This window comes from Mizuhopecten yessoensis, unplaced genomic scaffold, assembly GCF_002113885.1.
Source record: "Mizuhopecten yessoensis strain PY_sf001 unplaced genomic scaffold, ASM211388v2 scaffold5877, whole genome shotgun sequence".
In the NCBI taxonomy this organism is placed as follows: domain Eukaryota; kingdom Metazoa; phylum Mollusca; class Bivalvia; order Pectinida; family Pectinidae; genus Mizuhopecten; species Mizuhopecten yessoensis.
Window position 1 is genome coordinate 770,673 of NW_018406268.1, and position 20,020 is coordinate 790,692.

At 38.8% G+C, this 20,020-nt stretch overlaps 1 protein-coding gene across 3 annotated transcripts in view; it reads left to right on the forward strand.

Moving 5' to 3' along the window:
* The window catches only part of LOC110451212 (ras-related protein Rab-26-like), a 119,384-nt gene that overhangs the window by 48,473 nt on the left and 50,891 nt on the right, over nt 1-20,020 (forward strand). For all 3 annotated transcript variants that reach the window (XM_021499111.1, XM_021499109.1, XM_021499108.1), the window contains exon 2: nt 10,316-10,426. In XM_021499111.1, the coding sequence (XP_021354786.1) occupies nt 10,316-10,426 (111 nt within the window). The remainder of the gene's footprint in view (nt 1-10,315; nt 10,427-20,020) is intronic.

Genomic DNA, 20,020 nt, shown 5'->3' on the forward strand with positions numbered 1-20,020 from the left:
GACCAGGGGTTGGATTCCTTATTTCTGGTACGACCAGGGGTTGGATTCCTTATTTCTGGTACGACCAGGGGTTGGATTCCTTATTTCTGGTACGACCAGGGGTTGGATTCCTTATTTCTGGTACGACCAGGGGTTGGATTCCTTATTTCTGGTACGACCAGGGGTTGGATTCCTTATTTCTGGTACGACCAGGGGTTGGATTCCTTATTTCTGGTACGACCAGGGGTTGGATTCCTTATTTCTGGTACGACCAGGGGTTGGATTCCTTATTTCTGGTACGACCAGGGGTTGGATTCCTTATTTCTGGTACGACCAGGGGTTGGATTCCTTATTTCTGGTACGACCAGGGGTTGGATTCCTTATTTCTGGTACGACCAGGGGTTGGATTCCTTATTTCTGGTACGACCAGGGGTTGGATTCCTTATTTCTGGTACGACCAGGGGTTGGATTCCTTATTTCTGGTACGACCAGGGGTTGGATTCCTTATTTCTGGTACGACCAGGGGTTGGATTCCTTATTTCTGGTACGACCAGGGGTTGGATTCCTTATTTCTGGTACGACCAGGGGTTGGATTCCTTATTTCTGGTACGACCAGGGGTTGGATTCCTTATTTCTGGTACGACCAGGGGTTGGATTCCTTATTTCTGGTACGACCAGGGGTTGGATTCCTTATTTCTGGTACGACCAGGGGTTGGATTCCTTATTTCTGGTACGACCAGGGGTTGGATTCCTTATTTCTGGTACGACCAGGGGTTGGATTCCTTATTTCTGGTACGACCAGGGGTTGGATTCCTTATTTCTGGTACGACCAGGGGTTGGATTCCTTATTTCTGGTACGACCAGGGGTTGGATTCCTTATTTCTGGTACGACCAGGGGTTGGATTCCTTATTTCTGGTACAACCAGGGGTTGGATTCCTTATTTCTGGTAAGACCAGGGGTTGGATAGTATTTGTAGTTGAAAGAGTCGATACATAAACAGACCCACCATACACATTCATTGTTTCATCTCACCCCTGCAGGTGGGGGATCGGGAAAAGAATACACCTGCTGTGACCCACTGCATGTATCATAGGAGGCGACAAATGTAGGAACCCCCCCTGCAGAATTGGGGATTTGGTTTGGTGTCGTCTTGTTGGGACACAAAAGCGACCAAAATAAATCTGCTGCGCCCATTGCAATATTTGGGATTTTTGTATTTCTTTCTTCTTCTAAANCAAAGTTCTTAAACATGGTAGATGTTATTCCCTGCTTAACGTTCACCATTAAGGGGAATGGCAACAACTGGTTAACCCGTTGTCAGTATAATGTGTACGGGCGGAAAGCTGTGTTGGGTGCCTTTGGCACATTACTTCAGTGAGATAGCACTATAAAGTCGGTATCATATCCGCGCTATCACAAGGAGGCAAGCACAACAACATACCATGTCTTTTGCATACACACACGCAAGCACGCGTACACTACATACATGGACCCCACGTCCTTAAATGACCTAAGCTGTTAATAGGACGTTAAACAATATTAAACCAAACCAAACGTCACAATCATGGCAATGGCTGTCGTAGAACAAGCATTCTAGAACAAGTGTATAACGAGTAAAAAGTATCGGAGGCACATCGGGCTTGTGACCCAAGGGGTTCTGTTGATAAAGAACTATTTAAACGCCTTCATTTTTTATTTGTCAAATAGTAATTTAAGATGTACGCTTAAACATACTTCTGGGATAACATGAGGTAATACTTGGAGTCAAATAATTGATCACCAGGGCTTTTAATCAACAAGTGTATTTCAACCCTTAAAATACATGAATTCCAAAGTTTCGTCTAGATAAACAGTGTGTCACATATTTTGACAAAAACTAGACGCATGCAGACAGAGTACATTGCGGATTGTATCGATTTACAAACAACAGCAAAGACGAATGACGGAAGGACCTCTAGATTCGTTCTAACGAGCACCATCAATTGACACCCACAAATCTCCCTCTGCTATCTTGTTACATGTGCAATGCTTAAGGGTTTAGTCGTGAGTTAGGAGACGGCGTGACATGTTATTAGATCACGTGTAGATTCCAACATGGCTTCTTTACAACGAACGACCCTGTCACGTCTCTATAATCTAATTCGTACATGTATCAGAGGCAGGAATGACAATCACCCATCAGCTAACAACATTTATATGCAGATAAAGACGGGCGAGGAAATGATAGCTTCCGCTGCACGACATGGCAGCTACCGTGGCGACAATGGCCTGACTTCCGCTTCCGCCGAACACTTGATGGCAGGGTCAGAGCGGTGAATTGTCATTCAAATATAAATGTATTTGCAATAACCATCGACACAAAGAAACACATTATAGTTTGTTTTATAAGAGAACGTAGGTAATGAAATTTCTATTTTGTGATTTCATTGTCACGGTTATGTTAAGCTTCGTTCGAAAGTTCAATGAGGTTAGGTTAAGATATTGAATTCAGATAGTGTGTCAGTTATGTCTGTAAAAATGATTTTTTAAATGAATAAACTTTCGACCTTGATGAACCTTTTTTCTCCTGAATACATTGGCGAATCCAGCACAAGACTAAACGTTTTCTTTCTTATATCATCTACTGACGCTGTACAAACCGGAGGACGATTTTAGCGTAGAGTGAAGACAAGCCTATCCGCTCACGGTTTCATCTTGTTGATCTCGGTTTTGTCCAATCGTTCGATTTAGCATATCCACCCTTATCGTTTGTATGTTTCAAGTCTCGAATTCCAACAAGTGTTAGTACAATGATACCTGCCTCGGATATGAATCCATAACGTATTGTCAATGACGAGGTGACTATCATGTTGGTTATTTTATAACCTTTATGACCGGAGAGTTCCAACCAGAGTCAGGTCAGTAAGTGTACATCTTGATTTGTTAGTGACAGTTACCACCAACTCATAATTACCAGTTTGATATTATTTTTACAATGTTTGTCAGGCTGATAAATATTTCGATTACATTGATACATTAATACTGCATTTTTAATTGTTTTGTATTTTGTTATTGGTTTGCCTTGTGTGGGAGTGTATTTTGTTTTTTGGTGGAATTTGTACACCTCCGTTGTAAAGCTCATACATCAACCAACACAAAATAATGTGTTTATCAAAGCATCTTGCAAGTAAGATCGGAAACTACACGGGGTGTTTCGTCATTCTGTTAGAATATTCGGGGCCCAATCATGTCGCGACACAAATTCCAACTTGGGCGGAAATTTCCGAATGGTTTCCGACTGATGAATGTGGTAACCATACAAAAAACAAGCTTGTTCTCTCAAAAATGGCTGTTCCATCATTTGGTCAAACAATGTTTTTTTCAAAATATATCACTCATAAAGCATAATAAATCGTCAAGTAAGATAAAATATGATTTTCTCTGTTGTTTTTACCGTAAATATAAGAACTGAAATGCATTTTGTCTACATGTAGGATGTATGAAGCTATGCTAAAAGACTGATTGCCAAAAACATTACCAAAATACTAATGGGTGAACATTACCGTTCTTTAAACTCATAACCTGTGAAAGGCGGACAAAATATAAACATTAGAGAAAGGACTCTTTAAGAGTCATTTCTGGTATCATCAGGGATTTAGAATTAGTTGTTATATTCGTAATGTGGAATAAATGGAGTACGCAAATATGAAATTTCAAATTCATTCGACAACTGGTTTAAGAGATAAGGCATTACAAAGAGAGACAAAAACCCGCATTTTCGTAATAGAATACGTGAATATCGTCCGTTGTGCGCTATTTGGTCGAAAATTGGCCATTTTGAAGGAATCTAACTAAACATTCTTTAAATTTTGAAAGCCTTCGCATGCAACAAACAAATAAATATTTGACATGCTTAAACATTGTCATACCAGTGTTCATTCGTAGAAAGGAATTTTTGTTTGGCACATGCGGAGGCTTATATTTCTGCATGCTAACTGTCAAATCATAATATTTTGGCTATTTCTGCATAGCAACGCATTGTTGTTGCTATGGTATAGGGCATCAACGCATGCGCATTGGGAAAAAAATCTTCACCAAGAAAGATAGCCCTAATTAATCAATTTGATGTTTAGAACAGAAATGGGTAAATAAATTCAATTTGATTTTTTTTACTTTTTATGAGGCCAAAAATGACCCATAACGCTCCAAGTCCTTTACATAGTGTACACTTAGAGTTTGAATATAATATAGGAATAACAGTAAAATATTTTGGGGTTTAGGGATCCTCCGTACCACTGCGGAACCCTGTAACGCATTGGAAACGCCTGTTCTCCTGTATGTTTAAAAAATCGTGTTTGAAATTAAAACCATACCTGCGGGGACTTTTATTAAAAGGATAATATAGATAAAGTAAACTAAATATCATTGATAAAAGTGTTCTGTTTGTAAACACATTCAGCAGAGCTAGACCAGCATTCGAACCAAACACTTAAGACTGAGCCATCTGGTCAACGAAATTGGTCTGGCCTTAATGTCCTACAGTCATATCCAAAATGAAATTAAGGGGAGGTAACTGTATATATACGAAAACCCACAGTGCAGTGGGACAGGGATCCTTAAGTCGGATCGTCAAACCACGCAATAGCAGGAAAGATATGTAGAATATAGATAATGACTAGCAGAGATAGAGATTCAATTTCTGTTGAACATATATCATGCGTTGTGACCTTAAGTGTTGCAATAAAACGGATGCGTCAAAGAAGAGCCGTATAACCCCACGTTGAGAAATAACATGTCATAAAGGCGTCGATCATTTCGGTTGTTATATGAACAGTTCTTGTAACCTGAAGTACAGTAACATCCAGTAGTGTACTCCCATCCACCTACTTACTGTAACCCGCTTACAGTTGGGGGCGCAGATGCAACCACTACTGCTACCCTTTGAATGGTTACAATAGAGGTTGACGATAACGATACATTTTCAATATCATCCATTATTGTAACCCTTGTACATAAATACTGATTTCTGCTAAAAGCTTTTTTTCAGTAAAGGTTTCTGGTAACCTTTTTCATCTCGGCAGAGTGATCGCCATTTTCGGTCATAATATTTTGAGACTGTTTACATACGGTTTATCTATACCTTGCTATTTAGACGCCTTAGAGGTTCAAATTATGTCTGTTGAAGATGATAAAACAAATCACATTGACAGCGATCGAACATTTCTCCCGATTTGCTAATGCCAGCGGATACAGATGTTTAAAGATGAATAGAACAAACGGCATCGGCGGTTATGATATTCCAAGACGTTGGAATATTATCGCTGTGCATAGCTTCCCCGCCATAGATATGTTCTAAACGTTGGGCATAGCTTTTGGATGCCAACAGAACAAATTCCTGTATTAATGTGTGTGATCAATGTGGCGAACTATATATTCTTGTTTTTATTCCAATACGTAGCCTTTTAGATACCTTAAATGATTGGGGGAACATATATTGAGATCAGCAGAATTTCACTTCCGGTTTGCCATATCTCGTCATTTAGACGCCAATGGTGGGTTTAAATTCTTTCTACAATTGAACGAAAGTGGTTCACGATTAAGTTTAAGATTAACTTTAACTGTTTCATAAAACAACAGCACTTTGTATAGCATATTTAAGAGGGAGTCTTCTTTCTAACGACATTAATAAGTTGTTTGTTACAAAACCATACCATTCAATGCAGGTAGACTTTTTAATACTATGTCATTCTTATGAAAACTAAAGGAAAAATTGAAAAGTATCCATGACATTTACCATTAAAGGTACAGAAACAATAGAGACAACCAATTCAGCTGTGGTCAACCTCTATAGAATACAAACATTCGAAAGAGTTGACTTTTGATGTAACATAGAAAACATTAACTTGACCTTCATATTGAAAGCGTATCATTACATGATGAACGGGAACCTCCGACTAAAGATCTGTCTATACATTTAGTATGATTCTGTGAAAATAAAGCAAAATACAGTAAAACCGAAGTGTAAACAAAATAGTTTGAACTCGCTGTATCTTACCACTGTAGCTTGCTCTCTTTTCACAGTACATGCTCATAAATATAAATGGCCAGTAGCATACGCTTGCTGAAATGGAGTTTTGAAGAAAAGAAATGACCTTGACTTCTATATTGAAGTACACAAGGGTCAAACGTATTAAAATGCTGTTAAAATAAAGCTTATTCTGAAGAATCCAGATGCCTAAAATCATTATGTTCAGCCTATAACTTGCTGGTATGGAGAATTACAAAGTGAAAAGAAATGGCTTTGACCAACATCTCTAAACAAGAGCTGTCGGAGAACAGCATAGCTCGCCTATGTATGTTATTATTATACTGCAACTATCAATAGAAACACATGTATATATAGTAAAACGTTGATATAGTGCCTGTTATTTTATTTGCCACCCCACTTACCACCACTATATTTCAAGGACTGTTAAATGTGTAGAAATATCTATGTGAAGTGATTGTTAAGAAATGAACAAAGTCCAATTAAGCTGATTTTGGACGCTAAAATATGATAATATGGTTCAACACATTGCTTACACTCAATACAAATACTTCAACCTTATAACAGACAACAGCCTATTGATGGTGGTTGCCCAAAAAATTTAACCCCAAATTAAACTAAGTCCAATTAAGCTGTTTTTGGGCCATAAAATATGAAAATATGGTCCACCACATTGCTTACACTCGATGTAAATGCCTTAAACTCATAATAGACAACTGTGTATTGAGTGTGATGATCCAACACTGTCTGGAAAAAACTTGCACCAAAATAGGCGAATAGGCGAGCTAAAAACCTTGATATTCAAGATTACGAAGGGGGTTTAAAAATTTAAGATGACAAAAGTATTTAACCAGTAATTACAAAACACACTCTCTCACACTCTCTCACACACTCCCTCTCTCCCTCTCTCCCCCACTCACACACTCTTTCCCACTCTCTCATACTCTCTCTCACACTCACACTCATACTCTCTCACTATCATACTCTCTCTCATACTCTCTCTCCCACCTCACACTCTCTTTCACACTTTTACACTCTCTCATACTCACTCTCAAACTCTCTCAAACTCACTCTCAAACTCATACTCTCACTCTCAAACTCATACTCTCTCTCACACACTCACACTCTCTCTCATACCCTTCCTCACACCCTTTCTTTCACACACCATCTAACTCACCTTCCAGATACCTCTAATCAGAAAGCATGTACCATGGTCAAGGAGTATCCAATCAGATGTAACCTACTACAGTAGATATACCTCCTAGATCAGAATACAACTGCCGAGGTAGCAGTCTCCGATTAGAGATGAAGTGAAATCGAACATGTAGATAAAGTGTAGTGTTGGTACACGTAACAATCTACAGACGAATCACGACAAAAACTAAACTAAAAGGCCAATCAGGGGTTAGGGGAGCTTTGATTACACATCAGCGCACAGTTGGCCACTTCCGTGTTTGAAATGAGAACAATAACAAATGAGGAAAACGTAAGGTTTTTATAGAAAATAAAATCAATCAATGTAGGTGTGCAGATTTTATAACATTAAATACCGTGTAACAACAACATCCTTACTATCAATCAATTTAAAGGGAGACATTTGAGCGCGTTCTGAACAATTATATTTATGATGCTTTCAAGTAAACCATTAAAATATGTTATATTTTGGCTAATTCCAAGGTAAGTAAGATGGTAGGTAACTCTTGATTTGTTTTATTCTGTGTCAGGTATACCTACTACAGTTAATCCCTCCCGACTACCGCTACTAATCCTTGTAATTATCGCTACTGATTACTGCTCAAATCAACGGTCTATCGACTATCTTTCGAAACGCATTATTTTGTATCGATGAAGATAGTTGAAAAGGCTGTGTAGTGGTACATCGGGCAGTAGCATGATCCTTGTCTCTACTATAATAAAGAGCGGTCATGGGGGTGGGGTGGGGGTAGGGGTGGGGTTTGGACCCACTATAGTAAATACATGTATATGTACCACAGGGGACAGTAGAACGATCTAGTACTTCCCTTCCTTATAGTATATAGCTACCACAGGGGACTGAAACATGTTCTTTGCCTCCCCTATAGTATATAGCTACCACATGGGACTGTAGCATGATCTTTGCCTCCCCTATAATATGAAGCTACCACGGTGAACTGTATCACGATCTTTGCCTCCCCTATAGTATATAGCTACCACAGGGGTCAGTAGCATGATCTTTGCCTTCCCTATATTAAACAGCTAACACAGGGACCAGTAACCTTATATTTGCCTTCCCATAGGATTAATAATATACAATGATAATACAATATATTAGATGAGCCCACGTGCCCCCACACAGTGGCGATTATCACTGTTTTATCTGTGTCGTGATCACTGTAATTCTCCACACGTTGGAATTCAATTAACGCAAGAACTCTCTGTACTGAAATGTAATGGATGGTAGGCGAAGATGTATGGGTAATTGAAATGACACAGGAGAATTCAAAGCATTGTTTTTTATAGAAAAAAACACCACAATATATAAAAAAAAAAGTGTAACGTCAGTCAATTGTGTCTACAGGAATAATTTGTTTTGAAATCTTGATTGGACGCTTCAGATTATAAACCAAACTAACACAGTATCTGATACTAAAGCAATGGTTTGTATAAAATCATCAATCTGTGTATTGGGGCTCATTAGATGGCAGTTCAAACATTCCACGTGAGAAGTCAGCAATCCAACATTCGTAATATGGACCATCTTTGACATTTAACAGTGTAAAATATCCTTGACGCCTAATTGTGATGGAAAACTGGTAGATTACATTAGAAATTGATTTTCATTGTATAGATTTTATCCGGCGTAATTATAACTAACAAATCTAAGTTTTAAGGTTTTTCCATCTTGAGCTAAAATACTAGAAAGCCGGTTCTAAGTGGAGTAACTCTGTTTTCGCTATCTAATCTATTTATCACATCAGATTTCATTTATTGCATTTTTATATATACATATATTTTTATTTGTTATTTCTATGCATAAACTTACAAAGAGTCAATTTCCTCTGAAGCAACTACATGTACACTCCAGTGTGCCATGAAGGTTCGTTAGACGCAGAGTGTGATTTTATTTCTAATCTACACCATTTTGATCAGCCAAAGGGTCATTACCAAACGAATTGGATCAAACAATATAATGAAACCAATGCCAGATCTAATTATGACCGGATATTCTGAAAGGGTAGTATCACTTCCGGTGCTTGGTTGTTTTTTTTGTCTACCAGAGGGCGATAGCAAGGTCACCGTCATTAAATTCAACAAATTACACTACTGCTCAATAAATGAGTCAGTCATTACTGGAAAATGTAAGGTCACGCGTAGAAGCTGAAGATTTCCCCTTGCTATAATAACATCTTATCGCGAGAATAAGAAAGTAATTCGGGGAAGGATGTTAACCATTAATTCAAGGACAGGCACTAATCTAGCACACAAATAAAGAGATTTACGAACCATGTTTACTAGCAAACAAAAAAGTGAAACGTAAACTCTTATACACTTATCTGGAATATTCTTCTTGTTTGTATTTTGTGTAATACGTAGGTCAGAACGTAAAAACACATGTGATAATCACCCTTTAAGAATATAAGCTCAACCATGTTACCAGGATTATCTATCCAAACATGTGTTATTTAGCATCCTGTTATATATAGCATATATTATTGTGAACCATCCAATTGTGTGATTAATTAATATTACATAAGTACTATAGTTACATTTGTATGTTTTTGGTGTAAGGGAAGTTACAATCCCTCAATCTGTATGCTTAGTTCCAGGGCCCCTGGTTCCATAGTCCCTATAGCTGTAAAAGCACAGGTGGACATTGTGACCTTAGACCTAAGTTTTGTATATAGTAAGAGTTTAACTCCGCTTAGGGCTGAGGGCAAGGCCCAATGAATAAGAGGGAGAAATTTAGGCGTTTAAGTTTTAGGGAAACAGACTTTTTTCAGAAAATGGTTATGGGCCTTTTGGTGCTGACAGGCGGACGCCAAAATAGGGGGATATGCGATACTGTTTTGATGATGGAAACAAAATGGCCACCATTGCTCGAGAAGCCAGGCGATACAAGCAACCTGGTCTTCTTGTTTCGGTTGTTGTATTCTCTCACTTCAGCGGTTCAAAATAGTAGACTATAGCGTTCACCACTCGTTAACAATAACGTGTGATGAACGTTACACGACAATGCCAAACGTCGTTGCATGACTTCATCTGGACTTAGTACGACAAGTTGTCTGTTTTGTTTGTGTGTCACTGATGCTAACGTGTTCGTTCATTTTCAGACTATACTGGTAGGGGACAGCGGAGTGGGCAAGACTTCACTACTGGTACAGTTCGATCAGGGAAAGTTCCAACAGGGCTCCTTCTCGGCTACAGTGGGCATTGGATTTACGGTCAGTACGTCTCCAATATCTACGTACAGTAGAACCTCTGTTATCTGGATACTGCTGCATCTGTTAATCACCAAGGAGTTAAGCTTGCTTCACAGTCAATGAATGGTTAACAGTCGTTCTAAGATCAGAGAGTTTCGAAATCTTCCATTATTAAAATACTGTTGCACTCTTTGCTTGACAAAGGAAACAGACGTTTTCGAAAGCTCGCAAAATAAGTTTTTAATTACTGTTTGTGTTCAAACACAAACTTAGTATTTTGTATTGGTGAATGCGGCTTGAAGTAGTCCGAAGTAAAGAGGTTCTACTGTAAGTAAATTTTAATAAACTCACAATCCTGATTAAAGAGGTCCCGCAAGGAGCCACATATCACAGATGGGATGGCGCTGCTTGCGGCGTTGACTCAGAAAGACTTGATTTTTCGATTTTCGTAATATAATACGATAAACAAAAACAACCTATTTCAGGCGGTGGGACGTGGTTGTGTCCGAGGGTGAGACAGTTTACCCTTGTTTCATCTGGCTTGACTGGAGTGTCATATGGTCTGGTTTTGGTATCAAAGTGCCTTTGCTGGCATGACACTATTAATGATCTGTTGGAAATACAGACCAAAACAAGCAGAACATTTGTGCAACAGCCACCACGAACACGCCCACCCTCGTAAGTATGAAGTCACGTGGTGAGATACCCCTGAGAAAGGGTACCCCTACACTCTCCTGATTGTGTTGCATATATGGGTGTCATCGCTTGGCTACAAAGCGCCGTTGAGAGGGATTCCCTTGAGATTAGTTAGGGCGCCAGACAAAAAAAAACGGCTTTACCAGCTTCCAGTATAGTGACGTACTGTATGTTCCAGAAATGAGCGTTCCCCTAACTAACGTATTATTAAGGCATGAGAAAATGGACAAACCAAGATCAATACTTACCGACTTCATGTGATATTTGATGTAAGAGATGCATTTTTCATGTCTGGTATCTAAAATATTGGACGCTCTCTGTTGAATGCATATCATCTACACAATGAGAGATAAACCTGGTCTGATGTACGATGATGCATTTTCATAACATTTTATATGATAAAATGACGGGCAATGGTATGCTGTAGGCTTCTTTCTCGTTGGCATCTTAAAATATTTGTGTTGCCTTCTAAATTCTTGAAAAAACTCCAGAGGATTCAGAAAAGCCTGCATGCTTATGATATTTCTTTAATCATCTTTAATCAAATGCAACATCAAAGGTATTGATAGTTAACTATCATAATGGTGCTCATAAACAACTGTATCACATGTTTATAACAATGATGTCCCATATACTGATGGATGCATATATATAACAATGGTGTCCTACGTAGCCATGTATACAAATTGATAACAATGGTGTCCCATTTACTCGTAGATACAGTAGCGGACTGTTTTCACAGATTTCAATTATTTCTATATTACAAGAAAAAATAACAAAAACACAATATCCAATTTTTCTTGGAAATTTGTCATGATTTTGCTGACATGAAAGTTACATGTAAAAATGTTATTAAACCAATCTATCCTGTCGCTTGTTCACCTTAGAATTGACTGACGTGTTACCATTGTCGCTCCACTGGGACACTAGATCGCTTTTATTACAGTTGCTGGCCTGCTTACCCAGGCATATATATATAGAAGTGTTGTCGATAAAGCTATGGCTTGTTGAGCTCTAAAGACTGTACGAGTAACCTCCCTTCTTGTATGTAGATAACACCACTTGCTTCCTACCATATACAGCCACAAGACGGAGAGATAGAATTTGTTTCTACTACGCAATGTTCCTTTTCTGGGTTTTATAGTCATGATTAAAACAGCCCAAGTAAAATATATCCAGAGACCTACATTGTATAAAAGTGGTTGTTTTTTTTATCTGCAGGGTTAAAAACAACGAGAACATTGTCGCTAACGTTAGACAGTACATGTTGATGCTATCGATCGGATGAGCACACTTAATCACTTATAGTACTCTCCGGTCAGATCTGATGAACACTTCAATGTCAATAAAATCGGTTAAATGTATACTAGTCACGATAACGCCTCAGAAAATCAAACATATCTGGGAATATTCCTCCAACAACTGGAAACCGTTCTCAATCTCTTGCTGGGTTTCGTGTGCTACTCAGATTCATTCTGATACCAACACTTCTTAGAAATTACAATAAACTTTTTATTGAATGCAACGCAGCGCTAACTCCATTAAGTTAGCATCAACTTTTGATTTTGAACTTCTTTGAACCAACAAACAAAATCACCATAATGGATAAATTTGAGATAACAATGTTTTTCTGAAGTTTGTAGTTTGTTTTTAAGATTACACAAAATTATTAGTTTGTTTATCTGTTGATTACATGTCATATACCAGTGCGCCGCAATTAAAATATTGATCAACATTTGTATATGACATAGTCTGTGGAAATCATCGGTGTATGGAGGTTAGCGCAGGTTATCCTGGTAGAAATTGAGGTTTGGAAGGACAGGAAGTAGCTTTGCGCAGGAACTCATGGGAGAAAATGGGTTGTTTGATTAAAGGAAGTAGCGGTGTATTGGGGATTCGCGCAGGGAATCCTGGGATATATTTGGTTTTGAAAAGACAGGAAGTAATGGCGTATGGTGAGATTGAGTTGAAAGGGAGACAAAAAACTACTGTTCGTCGTATTGTGATCAAAGTTGGTCTGTCGTACAGTTAAAGGTAGTGCTGGAATGGTACCCACAGGGAATACAATATGTTGGTGTTTATTTAAGGACATTTAAGAGAGACCATGCCCCTTTAACTGTTTAATTGTATTGTAAAACATTTCCTTTCAATTAGTTTTAACACTGGAAGCGATTCTTTGATAACAATCTGATACAATGTTTCACCATTTTCTTGGATCCTGTAACATGTTGTCTTCACGTTTCTGTTGACGTTATTCTTGCCGCTAAACCACCTGGGGCACCATATGACCAACAGTCTGTTTCTCGTTACAATGTGGATAAAAAAAATAAACAAAAACAAAACCTGAATGTGTTTCTGATGTGTTACTGACTACCCTATAGTTCATTACGATAGCGTGTGGTTACAGATTGTGTCAGTAAATTATTCAGATTGATCGATCAGGAGTGTTTGGTTTCATTTTGTGATGATGTCGCATTTCGTTTGTTTGTTTGAAACCTCATTTTCGTTAATATGTTTTATAACTAACTTGCAAAACAAAATTGTCGTTACCATAGATGATCTATTCGTCGCTACCAAAGTTGTTTTGTACATATTTCACCAAGTTCAGTGTGTGCCAAAATCAAGCTGTCTGAAAAAGAAAGAAAAAAATGGCAAAAAATGTATTCGATCAGGTAAATAAATTGTTGGTCCTTTAACCCTTAAGGATCCCGATGCAACTGCCATAAACTGTAACCATGCGTAGGATAGTTATCTTGCCGGACTTTATTTTTGTACCAAAAATGGCGAAATTAACAAAACAAAATGTAACCAGCAACAGTGGTATAAGTACAAACACCAGAGTTGTCAGACCAGGATTCGAACCCTGGACCTCAGGTTGTTTTACTGTCGCCCTAGCCAACTCGATACCTAGAAAAGGAAGTGCCCTGGCCCAATAGCACTACATGGTTATCCAAGACGAACTTAAATGGAGGATAAGTAATATATGCTAACCAACAATGGGATCTCTAGTGTGTTGCCTGCGATGTGACAGAGATCCTTAAACTACTTTTACAAAAGTCTGAGACGGAACTGGGCCAAGCACCACATGTGGCTCTCGGGATACCAGGACAGATACTCAGATCTTTGATAATCAACTGACGGTGAAGTTACATCAGCATTTTCAGCATTTCGTTTTAAACTTTCAATAAGTAGAGTCGACACGAACAAACCTAACGGTCAATTCGTCCCAGGGTAGACCAGCATGCTGGAGGCGTGCGCCTCTCCCGTTTATTTGTTTTGTCACAATCGATCCCCTAAAGACCGTGCATGTCAGTCATGCATGTCCAATTTCACGCGCGGCTGCTCGTCAGATTGATGAGATGGGATGCCCGAGCTTACACCAGTCTCGCCGGGTATGTATCACATTGTCGGCGGTCCTGGGCCTTACGCGCTCAAACTTTCTGAGGCTTTGTTGAACATTAGCCACGCCACACAAATTCCCAGGGGAATGCAGTATTCGGCGCTAATACGAAAATAAAAGCCTTATTTTCTTATTTGAGTCCTTCATATTGCATCATAAAAGGAGTGATAATTGAAATCCAACTATCCAAAGGGAATACGTTACCCGGAGAATATTGCACTAAAATGGAGTGGTATGTTCGCTATATCTCTGAATTGATGCAATACAAGTACTTGTTTAATAACAAAGGGACGTTTTAATTTATACACATCATTCGTGACATTGAGTGTAAATAACTTTGGTTACAACACACTTCGAAAAAGAGACGAGATAAAACGATTTGTTTTTCTCAAAAGTTTATATGTTGTTGGGAGTGAGACCCATTAAAAATATCAAAATTCTAGGCGATTTTTTGTCATTCTTAATTGTCTGTCGAGGTCGATTGTAACCATACTTTGTCAATCTCTTGTGTCAGATTTTAGCAAAATTTTCGGTAGTAAAATATTACGATACGTTCTCGCCGTAGGATTTGTTCTGTCTTTATGCGGGATTGGTTTAAAGGACACCAAGGTTTGACAAGCAGTTAGCTCTGAGATTGAGTGCAGTCACAGATTGGTTGTCAATTACAACACTGTAGAATCTGTTCCGCCACCGACCCATTATTCATAAGTGGGAAAAGGCTAAGCAACGTCGTGTGAGAACAAGGTAAACAATATGGTTTATGAGTCCGGAGCACTGACATCCGGAATCTGCCAATTTTACGTTTTGTAAATTATAATAGACACGGGTATTGTGAGTTAACGTCAATAACAGTTGTATTAAAGAAAGCTTCAGTGTGTTTCCAGTCACGTTAACTCGTTAGTGATTGGAGTCCGATTCTGAAACTCATTTATCCTGAGAAAACAGACAAAGAATGCTACATCCACAACGCTTAATGCCCTCCGTGGCACAAAATTTGATTAAGGAGAAGAAAAGTTGTGAACAGAATTTCATTACGAAGGACGATTGATCATTAATCCCTGGTGCTGTCGCCGTTCGGTCAGCACGCGGCCACACCCCTAATAGACTCCCCTAGTCGTCCCTACAGGGGAAGCGCTCCACAGAAACAACCTATTTATCCCCGCGCACCATGTCAGCGTGGTAACTAGATTTCACAAGTCGTTTATCACCAGAACACACTGTTCGTTAATCCTTGTTTTGCATAATGACATCCAAAAGGTTCATTAGTGTGTATATTCATTATGATGGAATGTTCGAACAACATGGCACCATGACCTCCGGAGCATCCGTACCAACGGAACCACAGTTCCTCTCAAAATACTAGGTTTACGGTTTTTGGAAAATTGTTACAATTTCTTTTATCAGAATATGTGATGGCATGCGATTAATTTGAAACAAGTATCCATAACAACATTCTCTTTTAGACAGCACTAGAATGAGTGCATGAAAACTTCACTTAATTTTTGGTTTGGCCATATTGTTTACCATGATTGTACGTGACACTGTTTACCACATTCCCAATAACTATAAACAGGGTTGTAATTTAATTTAAGACGATTTAAAATAGATAACTAATTTCTATTGTTTGTTTATCTGATCTAACACTTAAGTTGTCAAGGTAGGTACAGCATTATATAAGTGAGGATGTATGCATATGTATGGTTTCTGAGCTTTCAAGAACGTTTGCATCGATTGATCAGGGTTTTTATTGTGAAAATACGTTCATTCTGAATGTTATATGAGGGATATCAATATGACATAAATTTATTTACATTTGGTGCTTGGCATTCATTCGAGGTACCTGTTATGTTGTTGTGTAGCTGTTGCGGGGATTCTTTTTGCTATATCGTTAATGAACAAACAAAGTTAGGTCCGGCTTCCCATCTCTTAATTATACAAGATCTAATCATTGGCACAATTATCATGTTTTGGACAATGACATCACCGACTGCAATTCACTGATTATCGCATGCAACACTTTACATAAAATGGTTATCCACACTTTCAATAGATGAAACATTGCATTATAAATATCGGCATGCTTGTCAACATTAATACATAGTTATGTGTATTACTGCTTTGATTCAAGGGATTTTACGCACATCGCCTGCTGTTTCAACAGAAACTTGACTGATTTGGATTTCCAACTTTTTTTTTACCCTGGCATTAACGATGAGTCCCAGAAGGATGAAACAGCTGTATCGGGTGCAGTGTCATTCATTCCCTGGCGTACTGTATCTATTACCGAACTCTATTGGTGCAAACACACGTATGTGTCTTACATTCATTCTTCAAGTTAGAAAGCCGGTACACAATCATAGGATGTCAATGCTCAACCCAATGTCGATGAAGAGAAAGTCAATACACAACCAATTGATGTCAGGGTCTAACCCAATGTGTGTTCCGGGTGTAGTCGTCTGCCGAGCTTTGCACCTATCTGACAAGTAATTGCCATTATTTGCACTGCTTTGATAGATCTACTCTGCCCACGGCGTCACTGTTGAGGGGTGAGACGAAAAAGTGCGGCTGGTTATGCCCATAAGTACCTGTAAAAGATGTCTTTTCTCCCTCATTAGGAGTGTTCACTCCTGTGTTTGGTAATTGACTTTGAGGTGAATTATTATTTGCGCGACAGTCAGGTGTTGGTGCGGTCTTTGTCGTCCCTCGTTTTCCTTATCGGTGAAAATGGCGGCAGTCTACTTACTTACTGAAATCGGTTAACGAGCAGAAAGAATAAATTGCCAATTACGATCAAGAAGGGATTTGGTCTGGTTGGTTTAATAGTGTCTGGTATGATGTAAAACTGATTAAGAAAGCGCTGTCTCTTGCAAAACAAACGAAACAGCTATACTCGCATCAGGTCATTCGTTTTTGAAAAATAGATCCAGAATTGACGTCACATCATGTACAATGTAGAGTTCTTTTTAGTGACAAAATGAAGACTGTGAATGTCGCACTAATGGAAAATATTAAAGATTATGTATATCTCGTTGCATTCATTTTAACTTATCATTAAGCTTACCTTAAAATATTCTCTTCAAATGGCCTTTTGCATTATTTATATTTTTGGAAAACTCAACGTTCGAAAGACACAAAATTTCAAACAATATTATGTTTACACATACTTTATCACTTTTGTGGATCTATTGAAAACATCGTAATTGAACCTACACTTTTTAAAAACCTTTAAAATGAGCGACGAAGTGAACATCTAATGACCTTTTTAAGAGTAAAGGAAACTATAAAATCAAAGTAAAAGACGACTACGTTTTCTGAAAAAAGAAAGAAATTCATGTAAATAATTTATTAGAATGTTTTTCAGAAGAACGCGGTCAACAGCATATCAAAGGCTTTTTTCACTTCATGAATGGCTTTTCGTGAGTTATGTACGACATGACTACGTCCAGTCTCTTAAAACCTGTTGTGGTCATTTAGTCCACGAGAAGGACAACGCATGTCCAGCCGCTCGCCAACCCATACCTCGTAAATACGCCTATCGACGCCATTACACGTGGATTGCACGGCTATTGCCTCTTGTAGAAAGCTTTGCAAGCTTGACTAAACGTGAACCGAAATTTCCAAATATTAATGTTTCAGAACGAAATTTGAGAAAAAGAAAATTTGTTAATTCGTGTTTTCCTATCTTTATCTGTTTTAAAAAAGACTTGCCATTTTCGTTTTTAATAGTAATAAATAAAGCATACCAAAGGTTTAAAATTTACATAATTGTGCCGTAAGCCTAACGAAGCTTGCCGTTACAGAAATCTGTGCACGTTTATTCGCGAGAAAACCCGTTATAATGAACAAGTAATGGCCTTATGGTCACTGTTATAGGATGCCTGTTATCTCGCTTTAATTCAAGGTCGGAATAATGGTCACTTCGTAGTCTTTTGGGAAATGGATTTTGTCAAGTTCAATCAACTCCTTCGAGATCCTGAACGTTTTATTATGGAAGAGCTTATTTGTGCGGAGTTTCTCAGCTCGGCCGTGGAAAGACTCAGCGGCGTGATTTTGCAGGCAGATTATAATACGATATATTACTAACAGACATTTTCAATTATTCTTTTAATCTATAACTGTTTTATCTTTCTAGAAAAAATGTAATTACCTTTTTTCCACAAGTGGAAACAAAAATTGTTCTTCATATCCTATTGCTTGTAAACATTTCCCTGAGGATCTTCCTTAATTTTGAAAAAAAAAATCGTACACGTCATTCCACATTAGACAACCAATCGTCGTTTCGTTAATTGATAGTAATTCATTTCGTTATTAATAAAGTATGCCAAAAATAAATTACACTGTATCATACAGCTGTTTCGTTATTCTAGGACTTATCGGTAATGCTAGGGCCCAAAACATTGCATATGGAGGTGCATAGAAACCCTTAATGTATGAATAAGGACGAAAACAGTAAGAAATGAACTGCGCTCCCAGTGGTTGACAAATGCTTCCATTGACACTGAATTTAATTTCAGTTAATTGAACACATTCTGCCGGTAAAAAATAATCGATTTCTCTTGTTATGTGTCAATTACACTTTTATACATACGAATATAAGATAATGGATGGAGAACGAGCAGGTCTCAAATTGGCTGTACTTTTAATAGAAGTGAAATGTTCCCCCAAACACCGTCTGTTAACTGCGTGGTTCAGACCCAACCACTGTTTCGGATATTACATAAATCACCAAGGTCATTGATCACTCGTGTCCTCCCGAGACGCACCTTACAGCTCTGTACACGAGACACGCCTTACAGCTCTGTACGAGAGACACACCTTACAGCTCTGTACGAGAGACACACCTTACAGTTCTGTACACGAGACACACCTTACAGCTCTGTCCACGAGACCCACCTTACAGTTCTGTTCACGAGACCCACCTTACCGCTCTGTACACTAGACACACCTTACAGTTATGTTCACGAGACACACCTTACAGCGATCTACAAGAGACACACTTTACAGCTCTGTACACGTGACACGCCTTACAGCTCTGTACGCGAGACACAACTTACAGCTCTGTACACAAGCCCCCCCTTCCCGCTCTGTCCCCGAGCCACCCCTTACAGCTCTGTCCACGAGACCCCCCTTACAGCTCTAACCACGAGACACCCCTTACAGCTCTGTACAGGAGACACACCTTACAGCTTTGTACACGAGTACACGAGAAACACCTTACAGTTCTGTCCACGAGCCCCACCTTACAGCTCTGTACGAGAGACCCACCTTACATTTCTGTACACGAGACACACGTTACAGCTCTGTACACAAGACCCACCTTACCGCTCTGTACGAGAGACACCCCTTACAGCTCTGTACGAGAGACCCACCTTACATTTCTGTACACGAGACACACGTTACAGCTCTGTACACAAGCCCCCCCTTCCCGCTCTGTCCCCGAGCCACCCCTTACCGCTTTGAACACGAGACCCCCCTTACAGTTCTGTCCAGGAGACACACCTTACAGCCCTGTACGAGAG